General features: G+C 42.4%; 1 protein-coding gene across 4 annotated transcripts in view; it reads left to right on the top strand.

Annotated features, from left to right (window-relative positions):
- The window catches only part of TAF4 (TATA-box binding protein associated factor 4), a 75,397-nt gene that overhangs the window by 41,978 nt on the left and 6,390 nt on the right, over positions 1-27,029 (top strand). Inside the window, exons 3-15 of one of the 4 annotated variants that reach the window (XM_033153674.1) lie at positions 878-1,056; positions 4,610-4,729; positions 5,728-5,847; positions 6,600-6,722; positions 8,795-8,884; positions 10,436-10,675; positions 13,567-13,714; positions 14,108-14,222; positions 17,072-17,241; positions 18,686-18,816; positions 20,714-20,839; positions 22,888-22,944; positions 23,119-23,238. In XM_033153674.1, the coding sequence (XP_033009565.1) occupies positions 878-1,056; positions 4,610-4,729; positions 5,728-5,847; positions 6,600-6,722; positions 8,795-8,884; positions 10,436-10,675; positions 13,567-13,714; positions 14,108-14,222; positions 17,072-17,241; positions 18,686-18,816; positions 20,714-20,839; positions 22,888-22,944; positions 23,119-23,238 (1,739 nt within the window). Of the gene's footprint in view, positions 1-877; positions 1,057-4,609; positions 4,730-5,727; positions 5,848-6,599; positions 6,723-8,794; positions 8,885-10,435; positions 10,679-13,566; positions 13,715-14,107; positions 14,223-17,071; positions 17,242-18,685; positions 18,817-20,713; positions 20,840-22,887; positions 22,945-23,118; positions 23,239-27,029 lie in introns of all 4 variants that reach the window. The other 3 variants (XM_033153675.1, XM_033153673.1, XM_033153678.1) reach the window with 3 other exon arrangements.

The raw sequence follows: 27,029 nt of genomic DNA, 5'->3' as shown, positions 1-27,029 counted from the left end.
TAAATTATAAAAAATAGAAATAAAACATGTTCTATTTACAAACAAAGCATTTAAATGCCTACCTTTCTACCGGTAGGAGGGGGGGGGCATGGGCATAGCCAGGATTTTTGTTAGGGGGGCAGAATCTCAGATTTGAGTTGATTGTATTATTTTTTTTCTTATGGGAGGGGGAGCTGCCCCACAGCCCCCCTGGCTACATCCATGGGGGGGGGGCACAGGAAGGAAACAAGGTCAGAAGGGGGCCACGATCAGAAAAAGATTGGGAAACACTTGAGTTGGCAGTGACTCTCCAAGGTTCTTCTACATCATGGGTAGGCAAACTAAGGCCCGGGGGGCGGATTTGGCCCAATTGCCTTCTAAATCCGGCCCGTGGACGGTCAAGGAATCTGTGTGTTTTAACATGAGTAGAATGTGTCCTTTTATTTAAAATGCATCTCTGGGTTATTTGTGGAGCCTGCCTGGTGTTTTTACATGAGTAGAAGGTGTGCTTTTATTTAAAATTATTTGTGGGGCATAGGAATTCGTTCAATTTTATTTTCAAAATATAGTCCGCCCCGCCCCCCAAGGGACAGTGGACCGGCCCCCTGCTGAAAAAGTTTGCTGACCCTTGTTCTACATGAAAGGGCAGGGGATTGGATTCTGCACGCAAGGAATGTACTGTGTCATTGGACCACGTTCCCCATTGTGCAGTCTGGTAATGGAAATATTCTTTGGTTAATTTGAGTTTAACTATCCTGGGAAAACAACGTCAGAATCTCATCAAAACTCTTTTCACTGAACGATGTCCCAAGTTGCATCTTCATTACTCCCGCATGTGGAATTGACTTCCTTGTTTCCCAAGCCAATCCTGACGGGCACTTTCTTCCCTCCCTTTCAGGCATGGTTCTTGTGCGTAGCGAGAATGGCCAGCTACTGATGATCCCTCAACAAGCTTTGGCGCAAATGCAGGCCCATGCGCAGTCCCAGCCTCAAACCACCATGGCTCCTCGCCCTGCCACCCCCACCAGTGCTTCTCCGGTCCAGATCTCGACTGTGCAGGTCAGTTCACTGAGAAACGTAAGTAAAATAAAATCTTAAATTTCCTTACATTTGAGGGTATCCAAACTGGCTGCCTCCAAGTGTTTTCCCCTGACATGCCCTGCGTTGTATTCCACGTGCCTGCAAAGTATGTCTGCGCTGACTCTAGGTGGCAGGATTCTCAGTCCACTGAGAGACCCGCATTTCCCCACCAGCCTTCCAGTGAAGATTTTGTTCCCGAAAACAAGCAGCTCCTAGTTCTATCCTTTGCATGTGCTTCCCATTGTAGAGCTTTCACCTGCTGTGTTAAAAGCGCTCCAGGTTTCCATGGCCCAAAATCTCGAATTTCATAGCTGAAGCGAATGATCCAAATGTGGCAAGTTTGCAAATATTTGCTTAACATGCATACACAATATTGTTTGCATAGGTTGGTATTGCATTCGGCTTTTCATACTGTGATCCAGTCATAAAGGAAAGGGGAAAGAGTGTGTATCTGGAGACATGCATTTCCTGGCTGATAGTTGTGTCATGACAACTCCTAGCACCTTACGAGTTGAATTCCTGTCCAGAACTTTGTTTACCGCAAACACTTCCAAAACATAGAACCCTAAAGACTAGCAGCGTTGCTTTTCTTCTATATTTGTTTGCAAATTAAATCTGAGGCCTACTGCAGACTTTGTGCTTGGATCTTGACCCACTTTTCAGTAGTTAGATGGAGATCAGTTTGTTAATTTCATCCTCAGAATCACTCCTTTTTTTAATAAATGTGGAAGTTAATGGTCTGAACATGAAACGGGCATGAATATAATTGGCTACTGTGGTCAGAAGCAAGCATGAGACTTCAGGACTCCAACTGAGGCCGATGCTAGATGCTTCATGGGTGGTGCATGCAACTGTGTCATCAATGTGCTTTCTTTTGTTTGGTTTTTAAACAAAAAGAAAAGGCTGTAGGAAGTTGCATTTGGAAGTGGATGAATGGTAAAGAGGTGCTTGACCCTCTCCCCTCCACTGTGCTTTTTGCTCAGAATTGTCCCCTAGGTGCTTCCCAAGACTGGTTAAAAAAAGGCAGCTTGGGCGTGTGTGGATTTGAGTAGAAAAATGCCCCCAGGGGAAAAAAATTAAGCATTTTGTAACTAGATTTTACTGTGTCCCCCCCCCCCTCGCCTTTTTAAATGTTGCTAAATTGTTAAAGAAATCAGCCCTGAGTGCTCACTGGAAGGGCAGATCCTGAAGTTGAGGCTCCAGTACTTTGGCCACCTCATGAGTAGAGAAGACTCCCTAGAAAAGACCCTGATGTTGGGAAAGATTGAGGGCACAAGGAGAAGGGGACGACAGAGGATGAGATGGTTGGACAGTGTTCTCAAAGCGACTGGCATGAGTTTGGCCAAACTGCGGGAGGCAGTGAAAGACAGGCGTGCCTGGCGTGCTCTGGTCCATGGGGTCACGAAGAGTCGGACATGACTGAACAACAACAATAACTTGTTAAAAAACAAGTTTTTTTAAAAAAAGAAACAAAACCTTGTCTTGCTGTTGTGCATCTTCACTGATCAGAATTCTATCTTTTTTCTGTGCTGTATTCAGTGTTTCTGTAAGATTTATTTTTATTGTTTTGTAAGCAGCTCTGGGAATGCTAGCTGTGGTATAAATTACAAAAACAAGCAGCCTTACCTGCTGCCTCCCACAGCTGCCTCTTGCTCAGAAAACAAAATTCTTTGCTTGGCCCTGAGCTTCATGATTTTGTGCTGAGTGCCACATGGGGTATTCTGAGGCAAACTGAACCCCCTGGCCTGAGTTTAGTGTTGCATGACTTCTGTTCACCTCTGGTTTTTAAAAATCCAGATTATGTGCTAGCAAACTCACATTCCTCAGTTAACCTGGTCATAATTGTAGAGTTGTGCTCACCTTAATTTCCATTTTACAATCCACTCCAATTGGAGTATTTAAAAGTCTGGGTGTTTGGCCATACTTTAGGATATTGGATATTTGGCCATAGTTTCGGGTTGGATGGATAGGGACTTGAAGTTGAAGCAAGGATGGGGAGGTTGGGCTACTTTAAGGATCTGAAAGTCTTGATTTGGATAATTAATCATCTCATGCTTTCTGATTCTACCTCAACTGTTTAGTTAATATCTATTAGAACAATGCAGATTTAGTCTTAGGGCCATAACATTTTTATGCAAATTCAGACAAGTGAATTATAACCATGTGATTTTTTTATTTATTTTTTAAAATCAATATCAAATTGCAGCTTCAAATATTAGGATTAAAGGAGGATTTTTTCCAACAGAAAATCAGCCTTTATCCCAAGGTTTTTGATTAGAGGCTCGGAGACCTGACATACTGCTTTTGGAATTTTAATAATAAAATAGCCTAATTAATAATGCCAGTTATCAAGTTCAGACTTCTCTGCAGTTACATCCTGCACTCAGGTATCTGAAGAAGTGTGCATGCACACGAAAGCTCATACCAAGAACAAACTCAGTTGGTCTCTAAGGTGCTACTGGAAAGAATTTCCTATTTTGTTTCGACTATGGCAGACCAACACGGCTACCCACCTGATCCTGCACTCTGTTAATCTTCACAGTAAACTTTGGTGAAGATCTAACTTGCCATATCAATGTTGGGATCAAGATAGTAAGAGAAGCCCTGTGACTTTTCTGTGATTGCAGCCCTATAGCCCACAAAATCAAATAGAACATTGTCCAAAACCGGTTTGAAGTCCATATCATGATACTGGTGGTGTGTGTCAGTGTGTGCATGCGTGTGCGTGCACATTCATGTTTGTGTGCTATGCAGAAATCACAATGTGGGGAAAACCATGAAGCCAGCCAATGCCTCTACATACAGGTGAAACTCGAAAAATTAGAATATCGTGGAAAGGTTCATTTCTTTCAGTAATTCAACTTAAAAGGTGAAACTAATATATGAGATAGACTCATGACATGCAAAGCGAGATATGTCAAGCCTTTATTTGTTATAATTGTGATGATTATGGCGTACAGCTGATGAGAACCCCAAATTAACAATTTCAACTTTGGTGTTTTCGTCAGCTGTATGCCATAATCATCACAATTATAACAAACAAAGGCTTGACATGTCTCGCTTTGCATGTCATGAGTCTATTTCATATATTAAACTCCAGTAGCTAATGAAAACAATAGCTTACATAAATGGACTTTTCCACGATATTCAAATTTTTCGAGTTTCACCTGTACCTCCATCCTTATTTCAGACATTGTGATATATATGATGATTAGCTGGTGATATATCACAATGCTGAAAACCAGATATCGTCCAGCCCTAGTGGGTTATAAACCTGTTGGTTAAAAAAAACACAAAAACCCCATGAAAAATCTAGACTAGATCCAAAGTTGTGAAAATGTGCAGTTGAAACAACTCAAAGCTATAACTATTCAGGATTAAGTACTGGGTGTGGATTTGCTTTAAAAGATGCAGAACTGAAGAAAGTGCTGGAACATAAAATTTCAGCCCAACTTACCTTAGGTTGGATTCTAAGTTAAAATGGGCATGTTACCTATTTATATGTGGCTACCTACTTCTCTGTGAACATACCTGGGATTCTTTTTTGCAGGCTCCTGGAACGCCTATCATTGCGCGGCAGGTGGCTCCAACCACTATAATCAAGCAAGTGTCTCAGGCACAGACAACTGTACAGCCCACGACAACGCTACAGCGGCCCCCTGTAGTTCAGGTAAGGTTGCCAACATAGGGTGCTGTTTGGTTGCCATTAATTTTTATGAGAATAGATGATGATGGAGATGTAAAACTATGTCACACTGGGGCATTCTCCCAAGTATGCGAGTGGACTCCATCAAACGCGGTGGGGCTTACGTGTAGCTTGTAAAGGAAGAGTAAGTACAATAATAAGTGCAAACAGAAATTACTGAATAGCCCAGCCCTTACTGAGTTTTAAAAAGCTGGTGCATTCAAATGGTAAAGTGTCTTAATTCAGAAGGGGTGTGGACTTTCTGCAGGAGCTGCACAAGTATAGCATCGTTGAAGATTCATAACACCCCTGAAACTATGTTACGGGTGGTCCAGATTAGTACTTGTGGATAGTTATTCCAGCTGCTTTAGACTTTTGGGAGTCAGCGGATAGGTGGAACCAGCAAAGAGTTTCTCTTTCAGTGACTACGCTTCTAAACGTTTCCCCCTGAATAACAGCTTTTAACTGTGCAAATTTTTCAGTGTATTTCGATTTGCACCGATTCTTCCTTGACATATGTTGATTGTATGCTACTCTCCTGTGTGACTGATATGGGGTGCAAACCAAAGTCCCCCCCCCCCAAATTTTTACCCTCATGCCTGTTCTGTTTGCATGCACAGTGCCCTTATAATAATTGGGAATGATTATTAAGAAGCAGAAGCAAAATAGATTTATTTGGCTGCACCACAAGGTCTGTAGCCCATTTCATAGGTCCTGTGTTCTGCCGCCTTCTACCTTTTGCACCAAAAACACATGCTTTGTTTAATCAACTTCCACTGTCTTGAATTCTGAATGCATAGGGCTTTGTGCCACCTGGTGGTTGTTTCATTTAACTGCGTCAGACGGGTGGCCAGAGCAAGAGTCTCTCTTTTTTTGGAGCCTGTTTTAACATCACTGTAAGGAGCATATTGCAGCTGATAAAAATGCATCCTCCCTTCGTTTGCAGCTCTGTATAATTGTCTAATATCTGTGTATCTTTGCAGCCTCAGATTGTTCTGGGTAATCCTGCACAAACGACAGCATTAGGAACAGCAACTGCTGTGCAGACTGGAACGTCTCAAAGGGCGGTGCAAGCAGCCGCCATAGCCTCAGCTGCGGCCACAGTAAGCTCCCGATGACTGTTTGTTGCAAGTCAAAAGCCAGATCTTGCCAGCTTCCATTAACTTTCCACCAAGTGTTCAGTGTAGGGCATACGGTTTACTTTGCTGGCACAGTATTGACACTCCAGTTCGTACCTTATGAGTATGAAACTGCTAAGTGAGGCAAATGTGCTATGATCGTGTAAATGTTTGTGGGAATTATGGTAAACATTACTGTGCCACACACATGCTATGAAACAAAACAAGTACAAGTTCTGCACCAAAGTAACCTAAATTCTGTGTCGGGGACAGCTGGATTAAATGACACAAGCAATTTGCTTATTTTGCTCAATTTATTCTACTCCTAGTGATGATGGGAGAGGCAAAGAACTGGGCAGGACACTGAAACCTAATAACAATAGAGCAATAGTGGAAAACTTGCTCAGCTTCTTCTAGCTTCTAAGATTCAACAGGCATTGCCCCACAAGCCATGAAACTTATTTGTAGTAACAAGGGCCATAAACCTTCTTTAAGACAAAAACAAGGAAGCCAGGATCCTTGAGAATCTGGCATGTTTCCATTATCACATCATGTGTTTTTTATGCATGGGCACAGAATATCCACACCCCTGGCCAAATACAATTTGAATGGCAGTGTTGCAAATCAATAGGGTTGAAAGGGATTCTAGAGTGTTCAGATTGAATTCAAATACACTGCATTAAAAAAAACACAACCCTATCCACTCTCACTTTTTTTTCTATCTTTCCTTCCCATAGGAAACCATGGAAAATGTGAAGAAATGCAAGAATTTTCTCTCCACGCTAATAAAACTGGCCTCTTCTGGAAAGCAGTCTTCTGAGACTGCAGCTAATGTGAAAGAACTAGTTCAGCACCTGCTGGTAAGACAGACACCGGTTTAGTTCAGATCCTCATCTGAAACATAGCGTAGGTGACTGAGAATGAGTCTCTCCCCTCTCCTTTGCCTTTGCATATAAGAGGAAGAGAACGAAAGCTTCCAATTTAAAATAAACCACAGTTCACATGTTGTCTAAAACACAAGGAACAGTGGTTAGTTCTAACTAAAATCAGTTAATAAGTCAGGATCTGAAACCATAGTTTAATCATTTGTTTTTAACAACTTTGGCTGGAACGAACCACTGTTCCTTGAGTTGAGGTGCGGCACAGAACTGCAGTTTGTTCTAAAGCAAAACTTCCACTTTCCTCCTTGCATGTATGAAGGAGAAGATGGGGATTGAGGCCTTGGGAGCCTGAGTCTTGCCATATCTCATCTCCAGTCTGCTGGATTGTCTGAACCAGGCCACAGACATACGGTTATGAAACGTTGTTTGAAAATAAGAGATTAAAATGTTGACTTTCAATACTGTTACACAAAACAAAGATTTGAGAAGCAGTAGACATGACAAGATACTTTTCATGCATTTACTCCTTTTGCTTAAGAAGAAAAGTGTTATTCCTTTTAGAAGCATAGCATACAAGCGTAGAATTGTAGAGTTGGAAGGGACCGTGAGAATCATCTAGTCCAACCCCTTGCAATGTAATAATCTTTTTGCCCGATGTAGGGCTCAAAGCCATGACCCTGAGATTAAGAGTCTCATACTCTACCAAAACTTGGATGCTGCCGTACTCCCAACTCTTGTCGTCCTTAACTATTTGCCATGCTGGCAGGGTCTGATGGGAGCTGGGAGTTCAACAACACCTGAGGACCACAGGTTAGCTACCCCTGTTGTAATACCGGAGCAAATTTTGAAGTAATATATAAGGTGTTATGGATGCAACTCAGAACATCTATTTTTAGATATAAGGTCAATGAGCAGGGGAAGCTATGGAGAAGCAACCTGCTTATAAGTGTCTTACAGCTTGTCTTTCATTTAAAACAAATATCCTTTTTTAAAAAGGGTGAATTAAGGAAATAATTTCAAAATATTAAAAAGATTTTAAATATTCCTTCCAGTAGCACCTTAGAGACCAACTAAGTTTGTTCTTGGTATGAGCTTTCGTGTGTATGCACACTTCTTCAGATAAGCTCATACCAAGAACAAACTTAATTGGTCTCTAAGGTGGTACTGGAAGGATTTTTTTTTTTTTTTTGACTACGGCAGACCAACACGGCTACCTACCTATAATTAAAAAGATTGACTGCTTAAAATGAAAATATGGGAATTTCCCCCTCACCCCAACTTTTTTTTTTATTACATCCATCACATGTGTATGGAATAACAAAACTTAGGCAAGATATACCCTCAGAGTTCATTCATGTGACATGGAAACCATAGAAGGCTTCAGTCATATGGATGTTCTCATTGCTCTCCAGTATTGAAAAACACAGATGAACCCTTTAGTCACAAATCTGAAAAAGCAGAGGAATCAAAAACAATCCAATCAAAATAAAAGCTCTACCATTTGATGTAAACATAACACTTTTTCACGACTTTTTGAAATGATTAGCATTCTGCTTATGAGCATAGAAAACAAGAGCAGATCAAGTAGATTTAAAAATGTATTTAAACTGAACTTGCTAGCAGATGTGTTATTTGTATTTTTATGTTGGATGAATATGTAGCATTCTTCTTGCAAAACGCCTTAAATAAATTTACCCAGTTAAGTACAGTGGTATCTTGGTTGTTGAACTTAATCCGTTCTGGGAGTCCGTTTGACTCCCAGAATGGTTCAGAAACCAAGGTGCGACTTCTGATTGCCTGCAGGAGGTTCCTGCACTCAATCGGAAGCCGCGTTGGACGTTCGGCTTCCAAAAAAGTTTGTTAACCGGAACACTCACTTCCAGGTTTGCGGTGTTTGGGAGCCAAAACGTCCGAGTACCAAGGTGTTTGGCAACCAAGGTACAACTGTATCTTGTTAAGAAGTTATGTCCTCCTTATACATTTAAATGGTTGAGGGCTTAATATCTGGAATTCATTATCTGGAAAATCTGAATCTGAATTTTATCCTTCAGGATGGAAAAATTGAAGCAGAAGATTTCACCAGCAGACTGTACCGGGAACTTAATTCTTCACCTCAACCTTACCTTGTGCCTTTCTTGAAGGTAACAACCTCTCTTCATTCTAGTTGCATCACTTTGGCAGAGAAGCCTCTTGCCCTTCTCAATAAAGAAGCAGGAAACACAGTTAGAAATTGCTACCAAATTAAAGTAATAAAGTTTCACTACAAGAACAAAAATTCTCTTTCTGTTTCTTCGTAAGAGGAATCACAGGGAAATTTTCTTGATGTAAAATCTATGGAGTGCAGCTGTGACAATATTCTGTATGCGGAATATTGAATTACTGTGTTCACACAATCACTGCTAGAAATCTGGTAGACCTGGCGAGATGATGTGTGATGCTGGGTATACACATGCATTCTTGCTCTCAACATCCCTTCCTCCTAAAAAAGGTGTATATGGAGGAACTATAGGAATTTAACGTGTGTAAATCCGAAGTCATGTTGTATTGTGTGTGCAAGGTGTATGCAAATGTGCATTTCCAAGCTTGATATTATATCACTTCTTCTGTGCATTTCCAAGCTTGATATTATATCACTTCTTCTGATTTGCAACTAGCAATTATTGTGAAATGCCCTGGAATCTGCGGATGAAGGGCGGTATACAAATTTTAACGATGATGATGATGATGATGATGATGATGATAATAATAGGAAAAATAAGAATTCTATGAGCCAGTTCCATTGGTTAAATATTAGCTAGCACCATACTGTTGGCAACCAAGTCAGATGGGCAGGGTATTAATATAAATAAATAAATAAATAAATAAATATGCAGTATACTCTGCGTTTTTGTTTGGTTTCTGCTGATAATGTGGTAAAATCCACAGTATTTCCAGTCCATCTTAGGGGATTTGCACAGAAATGTCAGATCTTGCACTCATGAGGCACTCCTTGTCTCAGAAGTCAGTGCTTTGAGCATTCCTGTCAAGCCTGTGCAGTCAAGAGTTGCAGACTGTAGATTTTATTTCCTCTTCAAGGATGGGCTTTCCCCCTGCTTTGAGGCAGATTCCCAAGTACTATTTTCATCCCAGGGTGTTAAGAGGTACGCGCAACTCTTAACTTAGCTTCAGCACTTCTCACGCTGCACAGGCATCTTTACAACAATTCTGCAAGATGGGTCAGTATTATTATCCCCACTTGCCCCTGCAAATGAGGGCGTCACTCTGGTGAATTCAGTAATTGAAATGAATTGGAAGACAAAGCCGGCGCAGTTTTGGTGTATTGATTTGCCCCTCTCGTGACATAATTGTAGCCAGGTTGTTTGCTTGGCTGGAGTATAGAGTTTACTGTTCCACAGAGAAAGTCAGTCTCCTTTGGACAAGTAAGTATTACAGATACAACCTAAGATTCCTTGTTTGTTAGGGATTTTTATCTCTGGATAGCAAGGCTTGAGATAACTTCTGATTCTTGACTGTGTTCCTTGTCTAACAGTATGCTACATGGGAGTGTCATTCATGACAGCTCATATTATCTGAACTACTGCACATTTCCAATGCTTCTAGGGATACCTGAAACTTGATGCAATATTTTGGGTTTTTTTGGGGGGGGGTACGCATTGACACTCGAAACATCACTTCCTCTTTTGTTCCCATAGCGGAGCTTACCTGCCTTGAGACAGCTGACTCCAGATTCGGCGGCTTTCATTCAGCAAAGCCAGCAGCAGCAGCCCACGACGCAGCCTACGACAGCCCTGACGGCAGTGATGCTGAGCGGCTCAGTTCAGCGAACAGCGGGGAAGACCCCTGCCACCGTGACAAGTACCTTGCAGCAGCCGGTCATCAGCCTAACGCAGCCGACGCAAGTTGGGGTTGGCAAACAAGGGCAGCCCACGCAGGTGGTGTGTAAACCAAAATGAATCAATCCTACATTTTACCTCCCAGAAAACTGAACCCCTTCCTTCCTAACGCCAGTCAGTAATGGGCATAAACTGAACGTAAAACCAGTTATCTTGTCGATATTTCATGCGTGCTTATCAGTTGTTTTTTTTTGATAAAGAAAAAGCTCTGTCAAGGATATATTGCAAACTTTTGTGCATTGGCCCTCAGCTGCACAGCACAACTTCTATACTTACTCTAGCAATTGCTGTGAGTTGTTACCATCGCAGCCTCTCTGAAAACGAAGAGTTTACAGTATTGGCAGTAGGTACAGGAGAAATTAAAGGGAGGTACTGCTTTGCATAGGCCAAACCTGTTAAGAATTACAGTCTTAAATGAAAAATTTCTAAAAGACTTTCAAGGGATTTTTCAATGTGAAACTATTTTTTCATTTAAGACTGTAATTCTTAACAGGATTGATACTATATTTGTATTTACTTACGAGTAAACGCATCTTTTTGGTTGAAACTTCTGGCCAGAGTTCTTAATTATATTTATTTCAGTGTATTTTGTAATAAGAACTCCAACTTTATTTACGATTGCATAGGCCAAAAGCAACTTCTTGGATTCATTACTGCAAGATAGCCAGTCGCACCAGGTAGCTTTTAAAAGTTCATGGAGAAAGGTTCTTCGAACTATGACAGTTAAAACTTGCGTGTTCAGAATCAGCATTCAAATGATTTGCCAGAGGCTAGGGGGAAGCAGTAGTTGATAACCATGTCCATTGTACCATGATTGCAAGGTTCCTAGGAGCATTAGGCTGGCTACTGATAAGAGACCAAACCGTGCGCTAAATGAATGGCAAGTCAGTTGTTGCATATGTGCATTGATAACCTCTCCGAAAGAGGTTTTGTTGTCATTTAAAAACATCTGAAGAAGTGTGCATGCACACGAAAGCTCATACCAAGAACAAACTCAGCTGGTCTCTAAGGTGCTACTGGAAAGAATTTTTTATTTAAAAATAAGACATTATTCTTTTGTTTGAATTTGCTAGTGTCTTAAAGATTCAAACCTGAATTGGATTTGACTACCCGCACTTGCCTGTCAGCATTCCTGCTCTTAGTTACTTGAAGAACTAAGCCAGGGGTCAGCAAACTTTTTCAGCAGGGGGTTAGTCAACTGTCCCTCAAACCTTGTGGGGGGCCAGACTATATTTTGAAAAAAGAAAGAAAAAAGAACGAATTCCTATGCCCCACAAATAACACAGAAATGCATTTTAAATAAAAGCACACATTCTACTCATGTAAAAACACGCTGATTCCCAGACCACCTGTGGGGCGGATTTAGAAGGTGATTGGGCCAGATCCAGGCCTTAGTTCGCCTACCCATGTTCTAAGCCAGGCACCCCCAAACTCGGCCCTCCAGATGTTTTGGGACTACAATTCCCATCATCCCTGACCACTGGTTCTGTTAGCTAGGGATGATGGGAGTTGTAGTCCCAAAACATCTGGAGGGCCGAATTTCGGGATGCCTGATCTAAGCTGTTTCTCGTCCTGTACTTGCAGTTAGGAGGATGGGCTACTCTTAAACCCACTGTTCCTGTACTGCAGGGGAACGGGGCTTTATGGCAAGGTAGACTCATGATTCACAACGTGTATCTAAATTATGCATTAAATGGGGAGAGGCTTCTGACAACCTTGTACCCCAAAGTCTGGCAGAGCAACATCACCCACTAAAAATGGAATGGTGTTCATTCTTGAAAAACTTTGGACAGGGCTGTAGTGGTTGTATAAAACAAGGGGCTTCTCCAGGGCTGCATAAAGCAAATCTTTTATCATGCATCTCTAGACCCTATTAGGTTGATGTGGAAAATACCCTTTTCACATATGGCCTGCTTTAATTTGAGACACTAGTGGCATGGTTAAAGGCAGTGCTATTTTTCTAGAAAAAGAGGTGCCGGAACTCACCATTAATGCCTTCTGTGTTCTCTTATACTGTAATGGCAATGGTGCCCACCTGGGAGATGCTGGAGCTGAGTTCCAGTGAATTCCTGTTGAAAAAAAAGCCATGGTTAAAGGGTGGCGCTTTGGTCTAAACCACTGAGCCTAGGGCTTGCTGATCAGAAGGTCGGCGGTTCAAATCCCTGCGATGGGGTAAGCTCCTGTTGCTCGGTCCCTGCTTCTGCCCACCTAGCAGTTCGAAAGCACATCAAAGTGCAAGTAGATAAATAGGTACCGCTCCGGCGGGAAGGTAAACGGTGTTTCTGTGCGTTGCTCTGGTTTCACCAGAAGCACATTAGTCATGCTGGCCACATGTCTGCAAACAAACGCTGGCTCCCTTGGCCAGTAAAGCGAGATGAGCGCGCAACCCCAGAGTCGTCCGCGACTGGACTTAACGGTCAGGGGTGCCTTTACCTTTACCTTTACTTAAAGGGTTCCAAAAGCTGTCAGTTGAATTGGCATTCTTAGTCAACTGCAACTACTCTCAAACTTTTTATTCATTTCTTACGTTTCTCTGCCACCTTTTCCTCCAAGGAGCTCAAGGTCAGTGTTCGAAACTCCCATTGTTATAGACTCATTTTGTGACAGGGAATTTAATTAGCAGGAGCAGTTTCTGAGTTCTGGGTGCAGTACTGCACCTAAGATTTCAGATTAAAACTGCAGAGTGGAAGGAAAGGACCCTTTTCTGCCTCCCCGCTTCCAGCTACCCTCTGAAGACTGGACAAGAGACCCTCATAAGAATATCAGGGGTGTGGGCAGGGGAAGGATGAGACCATGTGGAAAACGAACATAATATTTTAGCTGCAATTCATTCATTTTCAGCTTTGTATTCATGTTATAAGAAAAGTGCACCTAGGCTTTCTTGTTCTTAGCTGGTTTATTGAAACGAATGTCTCTTCAAATGTTTTCAGGTTATCCAGCAGTCTCAAAAGCCAGGCACGTTGATCAGGCCACCACAGGTGACATTGACACAGACCCCTATGGTAGCCTTGCGGCCACCGCACAACCGTATTATGCTTACTGCTCCTCAACAAATTCAGCTAAACCCGCTTCAGACAGGTAAGAGAGAAGCATTCTTGTTATTTATTATAATGGGATTTTTTTAAATTTAAAAAACCAGCCATCTGATGATGCAGTGTCATAACATTGCACTTGGAAAACAATGTTTTCAATCACGGGGCCCCTTAATGGTACGTGATTGTTTTGGAGAAGTTTTTTGATCGGATTCTTGAAAGTCAGAAAACCTGCACAGGAAATATACATTCTTTCTGAGCTAGCATCTCAGGTAGCAGATTTATCAGGCCATTGGGCAGGACTACGCATACTCTATGCTTAACTCCCTCTCCTCTTAATTCTGCTTCAGGTAAAGACTTTGCACTGTTCTGCTGGTTTTGGTGTGTTTGTGTGGATTCTGAATTACAGAGCATTTTTCTTGATTTCCTTTCCTTGCAGTCCCTGTGGTAAAACAGACAGTATTACCTGGAACCAAAGCTCTTTCTACACTTTCAACTCAAGCAGCTGCTGCTCAAAAAAACAAACTCAAAGAACCTGGGGGAGGTTCTTTTAGGTAAAGTAATCCTGTGCATTTGTGCAAAGAGATTTGCAGGAGGGTGGGGTGGGGGAATCCTGGAAATGACACTTGTCCCTGCGACAGATACTTTGTGTGTGTGTGTGTGTGTGTGTGTGTGTGTGTGTGTGTGTGTTTTGGTTATGCCTTATGTTGCTTTCTCAGTAGCTGCATATTTGCAGCACCCAGGGAATAAATACTGATCTTTTAAATATCTTCTTATCTGGATTAGCAAATATAGTAGGCTCATTCTGTCTTCCATGCTGAATTGCATTTCTGTATTTATTATACTGCCCTGCCTAGTGTCTCTCAAATCTTTCTGGAATCCGTGCAGCCGGACCCCTATGCAACTTCTGAATGCCCCCCCCTATATGCCTCCCCATGTTCGATAGGTTAAAGCACGGAGATCCTCGTGTGTAGACGCCTTCTGGCAGCCTACTATGATGGATTAGGCTCTGTCAATTTGAGCAAAGGGATTCAAAGAATGCTGGATCGGGACCTCTTGGTTTCTCCTTTCTTATATCTCTTCCCTCTTCTGTGGGGCAGCAATGAAGGGGGAAATCCCAAGAAGAACCCATTCTCTGGTGGGGGAGCAACGTATCCTGCCAACATACATTTTTAAAAAGAGAAGGAGAGATGGCATGGTCTGAAAGCCCTTCCTGATTTTAGGGGCAACAAAGAGAGAAGAAACCCCAAGCGAGAGGGGAACAAAGGAAGCATTCTTCTTTTCTACTTCCCTATCTCAATACGCCACTAATTTTCCCTCCCCACAGATATTAGGGGTGATGGAAGTGGTCTTCAGTTTCTACTCCACTTTCTCCCCTATCGTAAGTCTCCCATGAAAAGGCAGACTTGCATGCATTGGATATAAAATGCACAGCTGGAACCAGGGAGCTGCACACCTTGCTTATTCTTCTTTCCTGTGGGAAGGAAAGGGCAGTAGTACCAACATACAGGAAGCTAGGCTTGACCTGGATTTCCTTTATATTTTATTTTGTTGCCGGGCAACAGCACCCCCTGCTGGACCTGGGGAAGTCAATGAGCTGAACCACCCCTTCTCATCCTGCTTGATTCCTGACCCCCAGTCTCTTATACCGTTCTCTCTTCCAACTGTCTCGTTCCCTCTGCCCTACAGTTTTAAGAACAGCTAATCCAGCCTGTCTCTCAAGAGTGGATGCTGAGCTCCGTTACCTTCTGTCGGTGTCCCCATAACATGCATGTTACCAGAGCGCAAGACAATAGAGATTATGAACCGAGTGCAAAAAGCAATAGATGCTCTTCAGTGAATTATTTTTTACAATCCCGGTTATTCATGTAACCCATGACTCACTCCTTTTACTCTAGCAGGATATGTTAGAGGAAAAGTGATGCTATTCTTGTTGGCCTACAGGAAGAAGAAAAATCTGAAATCTCTGCATTTAGGGCGATACCTTTATTAGGCCAAACTGCAAGCTTGCAAGTTTTCCTGCACTCTTCATTGGGCTAGATGGTAAAGAAGGGATAGGGGAAATAGTTAGCTGCTGATAAAGCTGATACTATACCTTGTCTCAAAGTGGAGTGTGGCAGAACGTAGGAAACAATCACTCGAGGCTTTGTGCAGGTTTCACATTTTTTTCCTGCCTAGATGCAAACTCACAGCTTTACCACCAGCCAAATCTCTCTCTCCGCCCCTCTGATTTTCTCTCCCACCCACCACTTACCTTCTAGCATAGCCTTTGCTAACTTGCTGCCCTCCATAATTTTAGGCCATAACTCCCATCAGCACTGAAGGGAGTAGTAGTCCAAATTGATGATGGCAGATCTAGACAGATGATTCCTGTGTCACTTAGACGTTTCATGACATTTTACTTGGCCTATTGAAGGTGTAGCTCTCGTATGGATTTTAGAATGATACATTAGGTTACCCCTAGCTGAAAACCTAAAGTGTGTATTTTCTCATCAAATTTATAATCCTTTTACTATCCAGCTTGTGGATAGCAGACACTGTTGAACACACAAATAGGCATTGCACACAGGACCCCCATTGTTGTTGTTGTTGTTGTTGTTGTTGTCATTATTATGGATTGTCTTTCATTCTCCCCCCCAATAAATTGATTAATGGGAAAATCTACCAACGCGTTAGATTGGTAGTTTTGTTGGATTCAGTTTACTTTTCTTTGAGTTTTGATACTTTCAATATTTTACTACGGGTTGGATCCAGAGATAGCCAAGAAGATCTCCTCTCATGCAGTGGGGCTTTCTCAAGTCTTCCATCCAATTGCCATTCCCACTTGTTGAGGGAGTGCTGGAAGCTGCAATGGGGAGAGTGCTCCTGTGCTTGAGTCCTGTTTGCTAGTTTTCCACAGGGATCTAGTTGGTCAATGTGAGAACAGGATGCTGGACTAGGTAGACCATTGGTCTGATCCAGCAAGCTCGTCTTACATTCTTAAGACCAGGCTTCCTCCAACTCGGCCCTCCAGATGTTTTGGGCCTACAACTCCCATGATCCCTAGCTAGCAGGTCAGTGATGATGGGAATTGTAGTTTCAAAACATCTGGAGGGCCAAGTTTGAGGAAGCCTGCTTAAGACTCTCTGGAATGTGATAAAATTTGGAGAGAACCAGAGTTGCCTTGCACCAAGTTGCAGTGTCTCCAAAATATCCAGATTTGAGCCAATACAATCACATTTAAATTCCGTATTGTTTTGCAAAATGCCCATCACTTTGTTTTTGCTGCCCCCACCCTCCCAATATCTATCCAGCTGCTCATTGAATACAGTTCGCTGTTTTGCAAATTCCTGGCATTTTTGGAAATTACCAGATGGGAAAAAACAACAACTTATTTTGAATCTACTGTTCCCTCTTTCCGAAGGGATGACGATGATATCAATGACGTCGCCTCGATGGCAGGAGTTAATCTATCGGAAGAGAGCGCACGTATATTGGCCACGAATTCTGAGTTGGTGGGCACATTAACAAGGTCGTGTAAAGACGAAACCTTTCTTCTCCCGGCACTTTTGCAAAGAAGGATACTCGAAATAGGTGAGTTGCTGTAAGCCTTAGAAGCATAATGGCCTGGTTGGTGATACGAAGCGACTCCTTCCTTTTATGGTTCCACGTGATGATGTTACTGTTCCAGCAGTGGCGGCCCATATTGAGCACAGCTTAGATGTGACACACAGATTCATTCCATTAAGCAAAAGTGGATAGAGAATGAGGGGTAGATGGGACGAAGGCAACAGTTGTCTATGTGCTATCTTTAAAGGCCACTGAGAGCCATCTGCATTAGGTACAGTGATTCAGAGACTCTCTTTATATGGTAGCTTTAAAAATATTCCCATGTTTTACACACCAGAAAAGTAGCTTCTGTGTTTCAAACATCCTGTTTTTTTTAATAAAAAGAAACATGGACAACCTGGTTTCAAGCTATCAGGAACCCAAATTGGCTACAGCTTCCCTGTGGAGGATATCAGTATGGGATAACATGTGTTTTACTACTGTAACATGTGACTTGCCCTGTACAGAACAATTGCACCTAGCAGGCAGCAAAGCAGAATGAATTTGTGCACACAAGTACACACACACACCATTTCCATTGGATGTTATGTCATAGCTATGTATCAGTCATCAGCTAAGCATAATTATCAGGCTTCTATAGCAGGCTACCAAGTGTTCCTTACATCTTTCCCTTTCTAGCAAAAGTTATTGCTTGTTGTAAACAACTTTTCAAAAATATATTGTAATGTGGTGATTAGAGTTGTAGCCTTGGGCCTAGGAGATCTAGGATTAAATTGCCGCATAGCCTTTTTAAAAAATCTGTAAACTGCTTCGAGTCCTGTCAGGGAAAAAGGCGGGGTATAACTATAATATTAATAAATAATATTTGGGTAGGTCAAGTCACTAGATAGCTGCCATTTTAAAATGAGGGTCATAGTGTCCTTACTCACACACTTCTTTCCCAAAAAGCAGCACAATGAGACTCATGAAGCCCATTGCAAATAAAATAAAAGGAAATGAAATGAAACTAATTAATATCACTGTTAAGTAGTGCACATACTTCAATAGGGGCACAATCCAGCTGGTAAGGAAACCCAAAAACATTAGCTGCGTTGGTGCATAGTACTGTAGGAAATTGCTAAGCTATGTTTGAGAAAAGCAGCTGCATGGGGCTCTTCGGTTGTAAGTCACATTATGTGAATTGTTGGGGGGGGTGCTTTTTTGTGCACGCATAGCCATCGCTTTGGGGGCTGCAGTATCAAGTGGTGTTAAGTAGGTAGGAAAGGGCCACCACGGGTCAGACACCATAGGTAGAACTTTTGAATCACCTTAAACTCAGTGCTTTCCAGTGGAGTCGTTTCACACATTCAGTGGCAAGTCAACCAACAAGAAACCCAAGTAATGTGATTCTTTACACGAACTCGGCTCTGAATCGGCAATGGCTGCTTAGGTTTGTTACTGAATGCCTTTGCTTTTGTTGGAAACACAGGTAAGAAGCATGGAATAACGGAAATCCACCCCGATGTAGTCAGCTACGTATCGCACGCAACGCAACAAAGGTTACAAAACCTAGTTGAGAAGGTATCGGAGACTGCCCAGCAAAAGAATATGTCTTACAAGGTAAATAGTCTTACCGACAGTGAGAAGGTTTGGCAACTTGTATTCTTTTGAGCTCTGGTTTAAAGAGTTCAGACGCAATCCCAGGAATTCTGTTTCTAGCCAGTGATTTACAGCTTTTGTAGCCTTCCTAGCAGTAGAGGACCTCATGGTGGTGAACAAAAGCATCCAGGCCTGAAGAAATCAAGTGTGTCTTGTAGACACGGTCTTTGCTGTGACAATGGAGGCATTATGGGAATAAGGCAACAACAGGAATGTTTTTCCTCTTTAATAACTCTGCCAGGGCTGCTTCTTGGGACATAAAAACACTGTTGCATGGACAAAAAAAGAAAAAGCTACTTTGGGTTATTGAAACCTGCTATCAAGTTAAATTCTTAAATTTCTTTTGAAGTCTGCATGCCTTTCATTAAATAGCTAAATAAATGGGCAGATTTAAGCAATCATTGGCTAGGTTTAGCTCCTGTTTGGTCCTTTTTGTGGCAAATTCTTGCACTTTGAAATGAAACCAATGGGGGTGCTGTCAGGTATGATGACAAATCAGATATATTAATCCACTGCATTAAGAAGCGGGCAGTGCAGGGTGGATAAAATTGGGAGAGGGTGGTGATGATTCTGAATTTCCTTCTAAAGTTTATATTTATGTACACCCCTGGTTTAATCCTGGCTTGAGGGCAAACCATAGTTTGATATATTCTGCTGAAATAGCAAATGAGAAGTGGAGGCTTCTAATCTCCTCCCCTCACGTACAAAGGAAGCAACAAGGATAGGAGGGAATACACAAACCTCACTACCTCGTAATGAAAAGCCATGGTTTGTCATTCTGGGTGAAGTGAATCTCTAAGGGATTTCTTTCTCACTGGCCAGCCAAATGACAGATTTTGTGTAAAACCTCCCATTGATGGATGTTCTTTTGACAGCTGTGTTGCCTTCAGCTTCCCCCGCAAATTCTCACAGTGCCCTGAGTTGCAGGTGTATCACATGGTGCCGTTTTCAAAGCTTTATTAACTATGAACTGTTATAGTCGAAGAGGGAATAGAATGGATGTGTTGTTTGGGGTGGCAATTTTTAAAATTGCTTTATTTCTATACGCAAAATTGCCTGGTTAATATTGCCTCCTGTAGTCCTGCCCTCCCCTCTATTCCCTGCCCCCCTCCCTAATACTACATGATGCTGAATGGTGGAACTCATTGCTGCTGGAATTACTCCATGGAAAGGACCGACTTGATTTAGGGCAAATATGAATATAAAAAGCTATTAGCAGAGAAGGTCAAAATTGGACTTACTTATGGTTAGAGTACCCCTAAACTTAATTTGGCTCAACACTGGACTGGACGGGACAGGAGATTAGGCAGTGGTTGTCTTGATATTCTGTGCCATTACATGCTTTCTCAAAATCCACCTCCAGTCATTATCAGACACAAAATAGAGGAAATGATGAACTGTCCTATTTTTTCTGCCTTAGACCAAGCTCTGGAAATGACATTGTGTAATATATTAAAAGAAGGATAAGTATCAGATATTCTTGAGTTGACTTGACAGGTTTCCATGACCTAAAGAACTGGGCTTTTAGGGGAAAAGAATCTTTTTGAAAAAGGAAGCTGAAAATATCACTTGAACGTTATAGACCCTGATGAGATCATAGAAAAGATTGTGGAATTAAAAACAAACAAAAACAACAACAACATGTTTTTAGCCAGCTGTATGAGTTTAAAGATTAACTTGCTGTTTGAAGACAACTAAGTGAACATATTGAGCTTTAGTGTGTGTGTGTGTGTGTGTGAGTGTGTGTGTGTGTGTTTCTGTGTTTCTCTCTTTTAGCTGTGCAGTACAATTGAGCAGCTTTGTGATTTCCCCACCCCCATTTTTTTCCTGATGGAAACCATTTCACCACATTTTTTAGGATGATGAAAGATACGAACAAGCAAGTGATGTTCGGGCGCAGCTCAAATTCTTTGAACAACTTGATCAAATAGAAAAACAGCGGAAAGATGAACAAGAAAGGGAAATTCTAATGCGCGCAGCAAAGGCAAGTGCTTTGTTGTTGTTTTTCACCCCTAATAGATTGACAAGTGTCGCATTTGACATTGAAAGAGCCACGGTTCTTTTGTTCTCCTGGCCGTGAAATGAGACGGGAGGCTCTTCTCCTAACCCTAAATGCCACAAAGTGTGATGCTGCTCTTTTGAATGCTGTCTTTAGTCCAGAACCACAAAAGGACTATATGTAGAACTTCATCCACACAGTGCCCCACTCCCAGCAATTTTGGAAATCGCCCCCAGCAGCACTCTGGTAGAGCATGAGGCTCTTAATCTCAGGGTCATGGATTCGAGGCCCATGTTACAAAAAAGATTCCTCCTGAGTTGCAGGGGGTTGGACCAGATGATCCTCATGGTCCCTTCCAACTCTACGATTCTGTGAAAACAGCTGGGGGATTCTGGTGTGGGTGGGAATACTTCCTCAGGTCTAAACGGGCTCTTTGGATGCCAGCCTATTACTGTAACCCGGAAACAAGTGGAAAACGCTTTGTACTCCCTTGAACGGGGAGATTGAATCGAATAACATTTTGCACTCTCAATGATGGCTCAAAGAGAAGCAAAATGCCCTATGCAAATGCATTTTGTAAAACCAGGCACAAAAGGGGTAGCGTGGAACCTCCTGCTTTTTCCTTATGGAGGTGCAAATCCAGCGAGAGTTTTGTTGCTTGGTTTGAATCCGGACTGAGCCACGAAACTCCCTGGGTGACTTTGGGCCGGTCACCGTGGGTTATACCAACACTGCACTAGGAGAGTTCTAGTTGCACCATGCAACTTCACGTTCCTCACCTCTCCCTGCGCTGCCCCCCAGATCGTCCTGCAGCCCCCAGGAGCAGATTTTGTGGGTGTGCAGGGCCTATGGAGGAGGAGAAAGTTCCATTGCACAATTGGAAATTTTACGCATGTGTCTCAGCCCACAGGGTTGTTGTGAGGATAATTAATAATAATAATAATAATAATAATAATAATAATAATAATAATAATAATAATAATAATAATATTTTCCCCAGCCACTCTGGGCGGCTCCCAATAGAATACTAAAAATACGATAAAACATCAAACATTAAAAACTTCCCTAAACAGGGCTGCCTTCAGATGTCTTCTAAAAGTAAGATAGTTGTTTATTTCCTTGACGTCTGATGGGAAGGCCCTCTGCTTGGTACCCTGTAACCTCACTTTTCACAGGGAGGGAACTGCCAGAAGGCCATCGGAGCTGGACCTCAGTGTCTTGGGTTAACAATGGGGGTGGAGATGCTCCTTCAGTGGATAACCCCCCTGTATGCCACTCTTGGATCCTTCACGGAAGAGCCAAGATACAAGTGTGAAAAATAAGTAACTGCTAGACTTCATTGCTGTGTATAATGGAGAGGCCAGCAGCTTGTCTCATACCCAAAGCGCAAGACCCATTGAGTTCCACAATTTGCTAGGAGATCAGAATACCTATATTAGGTTCATTGGATCTGAAGTCATCCGGACACCAGAAATCACCAAGGAATTATCAAGAAGAAGGGGAAAACCCTCCATTCAGAATCCTTTCTTTCTTAAATAGAACTATGACAGAGCTTGGGGTGGGTGTCTGGGTATTTGGCTGGATCCAGTCTGTTTCTTCCTCACTCTCCCAGCCACCAGTGTGGTAGCTCATCATCTTAAATTTGAAAATCTGAGCATGTGCTAGTGTTGGACTAGGACCTAGGAGACCAGCGTTCAAATCCCCACTTGGCCATGAAGTTCCGTGGGTGAAATTGGGCCAGTCAGTGCCTCTAAGCCTCACCTTTCTCACCTACCTCACAGGGTCATTGTGGAGATTTAAATGGGAAGGGGGAACCATGCATACCACCTTGAGCTCCCTGGGGGATTAAGTGCATGCTAAATGCAGTAACTAATAACTCATTAATCTATGTTTGGAATATAGTTAAAATACGAAACATATGGTATAGCCAAGAACACATTTTTTGAATGTCTCTGATTTATTCTCTTTTTTTTCTTACTTTGTCTCCCCTCTCCTTCTCCCTGCTACCACTTTGAAATTCTTCATCAACACAGTCTCGATCTAGACAAGAAGACCCAGAGCAGCTTAGGTTGAAACAGAAAGCCAAGGAGGTATGTTTTTTCCCCAAACCGCCTGTCGTATTTATCATCTCAGTGCTGCATTTGTTATATTTTCACCTGTGTATGAAATGACTGTGTATGAAATGACTGCGTTCCAAAACAAGCATAGGAGAGAGTAAAAACACAGAGGAAAACGGTGACTTTTTTCTGTTTTGCCAAACACAGATGCAGCAACAGGAACTAGCACAAATGAGACAGAGGGATGCCAACTTGACTGCCTTGGCTGCAATAGGACCCAGAAAGAAGAGGAAAGTGGATTCCCCAGGCTCTGGATCAGGGACAGAGGTACAAGACTACAACTCTGTTTGTACATCATTGGATCCTAGATTTCTGATAGCTCTGGTACAGTTTCAAATTAAACTGAAATTGGAAGCACAGTTCAGATTTTCTTGTTGCGGGTGTAAGAGTTTGAATTAGCCACCCCAAGTTTAACAGAGCGTGGCAAGTCTCATTGCTGGTACACTTTCCTGCCCCCACTGCTGCACATCTTTTAATTACCCTTGGGTGCCTTTTGCTATATATATATATCTTACATTTCTTTAAACCTATCTGCCATGTTCTTTCTTACAACTGTGTAAGTTCTGACAGGCGTAATATTTTAAGAGGCTTTACTGTTAAGTTTATCTGAATGTCTTTGGACTGATAATTTCAAGATGTGCTGGAGCAGATTCTTCATCTGTCTTTTCTTAGTGGCGCAGAATGTGCAAAAAAATCTTTCTTGATGTGAAACAGGATATAAAGTTGGCATTTTGTGTGTGAGATGTAACCTCTGGAATGCTTCATAATGGTTGTAGTTCTCTTAAACAAAGGGTTGGAGCCTCAATATATCTGATCTGCAATTCCAGATGCCTTACAGAAAACCTATATTAATATAAAAGCAGACATCTCTGCCAATTTGTTTTCTTTATTGCTGTAGCAGCAGTGGAAGAAAATGGGCTTTGAAGTTCATCTTCTTCTGCATAGCTCTTGACAAAAATGATTTTCCTGTTGCAGGCTTTCCTGCAAATAGCAATTTGGATAACACTCATTGAAACAAGTTTCCATTTTCTCTTCTAATAGAGGCTTTAATTACAGGCAGAAATTGAGCAGATGCACTCTTCTAGTTCTGCAGTGTGTGTTAGTGGAACCTGTTGAATTCCTGTCTTGGGCAGAGCAGCCGTTGCACAGTAGTACCCCAAAGGCTAACAACATTTATTTTGGCACCTGGGGTAGAAAATCCCATAAGCGGCTCTTTCCCCTCCCTGCAGTAAAATATACAACAGCAATGAACTAACTGCATCGTTGCCCAAAATCAGCTGCTTGAGGTAGTAGTCTCACTTTTCTTGACAGTAGGACTGGCCCTGGTTGAATGCACAAAATGACAGTGCAGAAGCTGATAAACCTATCTAGAAACATCTCTGCAAAATCCCCCTTTTCTAGATGCTGCAAGTTTCTCTGGTGTGTGTTTATATTGTTACTAGTAAATATTTCATAAATCTTACATAGTTTTTTTTAATAAACCTGAAGAGCATTTACATAGGTTTTATAAATCCATTTGCGTCCAAACACCCATGTCCAAAAGGGCACTGCAATGAATTCCATGGGACTGTGTCTGTGAAGTCCTGGGGAGAAAGGAATTGAGTTAAATCGAGCTCAAAGCTTACTTAATTTAAGAAACCTAAGTTGCGTTCTCAGCAGTAGTAGCACCTAGAAAGATGTGGAAAAATAGGGAATGCAATAAAATGATCATTGCTCAAACTTGGAGCAGTGATCCAAAATAGCATTCATTGTGTCTAAGACCATTAGGTGTGCTGAGCAAATTTAGAAGCAAGCGGTATTCAGTTGGGCTTACTCCCTAGTTAAGTCTTTTTAGGTTCGGAGCCTAAAATAACTTACTTCCTAACCTTACCAGTAAACTTGCTCCCAAACTCTTATTAGTCAGAACTACTACTACTACTACTACTACTACTACAATTTATATACCATTTATATCCCAGGGCGGTGCACAACATATGCATTTAACAGACCATAGATTATTTAATTGCCAAGGGCCTAGGTAAAGAAGAATGTTTAGTTTTTATTGGGCAATAGCACCTACTCCCTGATTAGAGGTGCAGAAGTGATCTTCTTTTCTAGTTCATTCAGGATCAGGGTTTCTGCCTACCGTTAAAGAGAAGGACTTCAACATGCCCATTGCGTCATTTTGGAAGCCTGTGTCCAGCTGCTCCATTCTGTAGGCCACGTTCCAGTGGTGGGTGGTGCCAGGGGCAAAAACATGTGGAGCGATGGACGTGAAGCTTGCCTTCTTCTGGACAGTATAAATGGGAGATTAATGTTCACACATCTCTTCGTTCAGGCAAGCAAGAGTCATTGCACAGTGGCAGCCAGCCAAAAGCAGCCAAGGACCCAGAGCAGGATTGTCTGGGGGAGGGAGCCTGGCTTAGCAAGAGTCTCAAAAGCCAGTCAGACATTTCTGGTGGGTGCCTTTGGACCCTGGACTGGAGGTTCCCCAATACCTGAGTATGGCATTGGTCCCCCAAGTACATTGTATCATGAAGCCCTACCACAATTGTTCTTCTCCAATGGCAGGTCACCTACAATGCTGTGTCTGAAAGCAGTTTCATTTAGTTCCTACATATTTATCCGAGGTAGATTTAAAATACGATGCGGGCTATTAGGATCACACACACACAAACCTCCAGGCATACAGTGGAACCTCGTGTTTCGTACCGCCCTCCTTGCGAACGCTTCGGGTTACGAGCTCTGCTAACCCGGAATTAGATGCTCCCGGTTGCGACCTTTGCCCCGGGATGCGAGCGGAAGTCGCGCGCGTCAGCAGAGGGAGGCGCTATTAGCAAAAGCGCGCCTCATGTTACAAGCGGTTTCAGCTTAAAAACAGACCTCCGGAACGAATTAAGTTCGTAACCGGAGGTACCACAGTACACACGAGCATTTAACTTCATATGTCCTTCAGTATATGGAATCTGCTTTTCTTTCTTTAGAAACTCTTGTTTGCACATCAGCAAACTGTGATCAATTTAGTTATCTTAGATTAATCTGTTACGGGATAGCCAAATGTCCTAAATCGAAGCTTTTGTTTGCTTAATTAAGAACCAGCTGCTTTGGATCTAATTGACTCACAGCTGTGCAGCTGCTATTGCTGCAGTTGACATTATTAAACTGAGCTCCCCTTGTCTTTCTCTTAGTGCACGCACACATGGTGGGGGCGTTTTTCTTGCAGTTAAAGCAGTATTTCGATCAGACTAGCGTGCTGATATCCAAGGAATGTCGGACCTTAATAAGTCACCTGTAAGCAAAGCAAAAGAAAAAAAAAGCCAAGAAAATGTAATTGCATAATTAGCTTGTGGATATGATGTTCAATATCCGAGATATTGCTGCCAAGGAGTGTGGTGGAGTCTCCTTCTTTGGGGGTCTTTAAGCAGAGGCTTGACAGGCAACTGTCAGGAATGCTTTGATGGTGTTTCCTGCTTGGCAGGGGGTTGGACTGGATGGCCCTTGGGGTCTCTTCCAACTCTATGATTCTATGATGTCAAAAGCCCAGGTTTTACCTGGACAAATTAATTTGTTGCTCTAACTGTGCAAATTCAGCTGTTTGAGCATTTCTGGGAAGCTTCAAAATATATTGTGATAAGATTTCCTGATTAGCTTAAAGGCTCCCATAATATACCGGTACCTCAGTACCCCCCGCATTCTTGGCCATGACCCAGTTTGACCCCACGAGTGACTAAGAGGTTCTTACACTATTCCTTCTCTCTGCCTCTCTTTACCACACACTCCCTAGAGTTATTGAGAGGAGCCGTCAAACAGGATGCTCCTTCTGCATATTTTTAACTCATACGTGAGGAGGCAGCCCTTGAATCGGTATTTGGGCAGATATATGCAATGTTTCTCAAGCCCTTTGAGCTTCGTTTCTACTTTTAAGCACGTTGCTTTCTGGAAGGGGGTGGTCCTGTCTAAAGCAAGGGGCTTAGAATGAAGAATTTGGCAGGGGTAGATTTGAGGTATGTGAGCCTTTGGTCACACTGTTAGACGAGGCTGCACATTGAAGAAGGAGGGGCCAGGTGGATCGTGATCCT

The sequence above is a fragment of the Lacerta agilis genome, chromosome 6 (assembly GCF_009819535.1).
Source record: "Lacerta agilis isolate rLacAgi1 chromosome 6, rLacAgi1.pri, whole genome shotgun sequence".
Lineage (NCBI taxonomy): Eukaryota > Metazoa > Chordata > Lepidosauria > Squamata > Lacertidae > Lacerta > Lacerta agilis.
The sequence above is the reverse complement of the archived record's forward strand: the minus strand, read 5'-3'. Positions and strand labels throughout refer to the sequence as shown.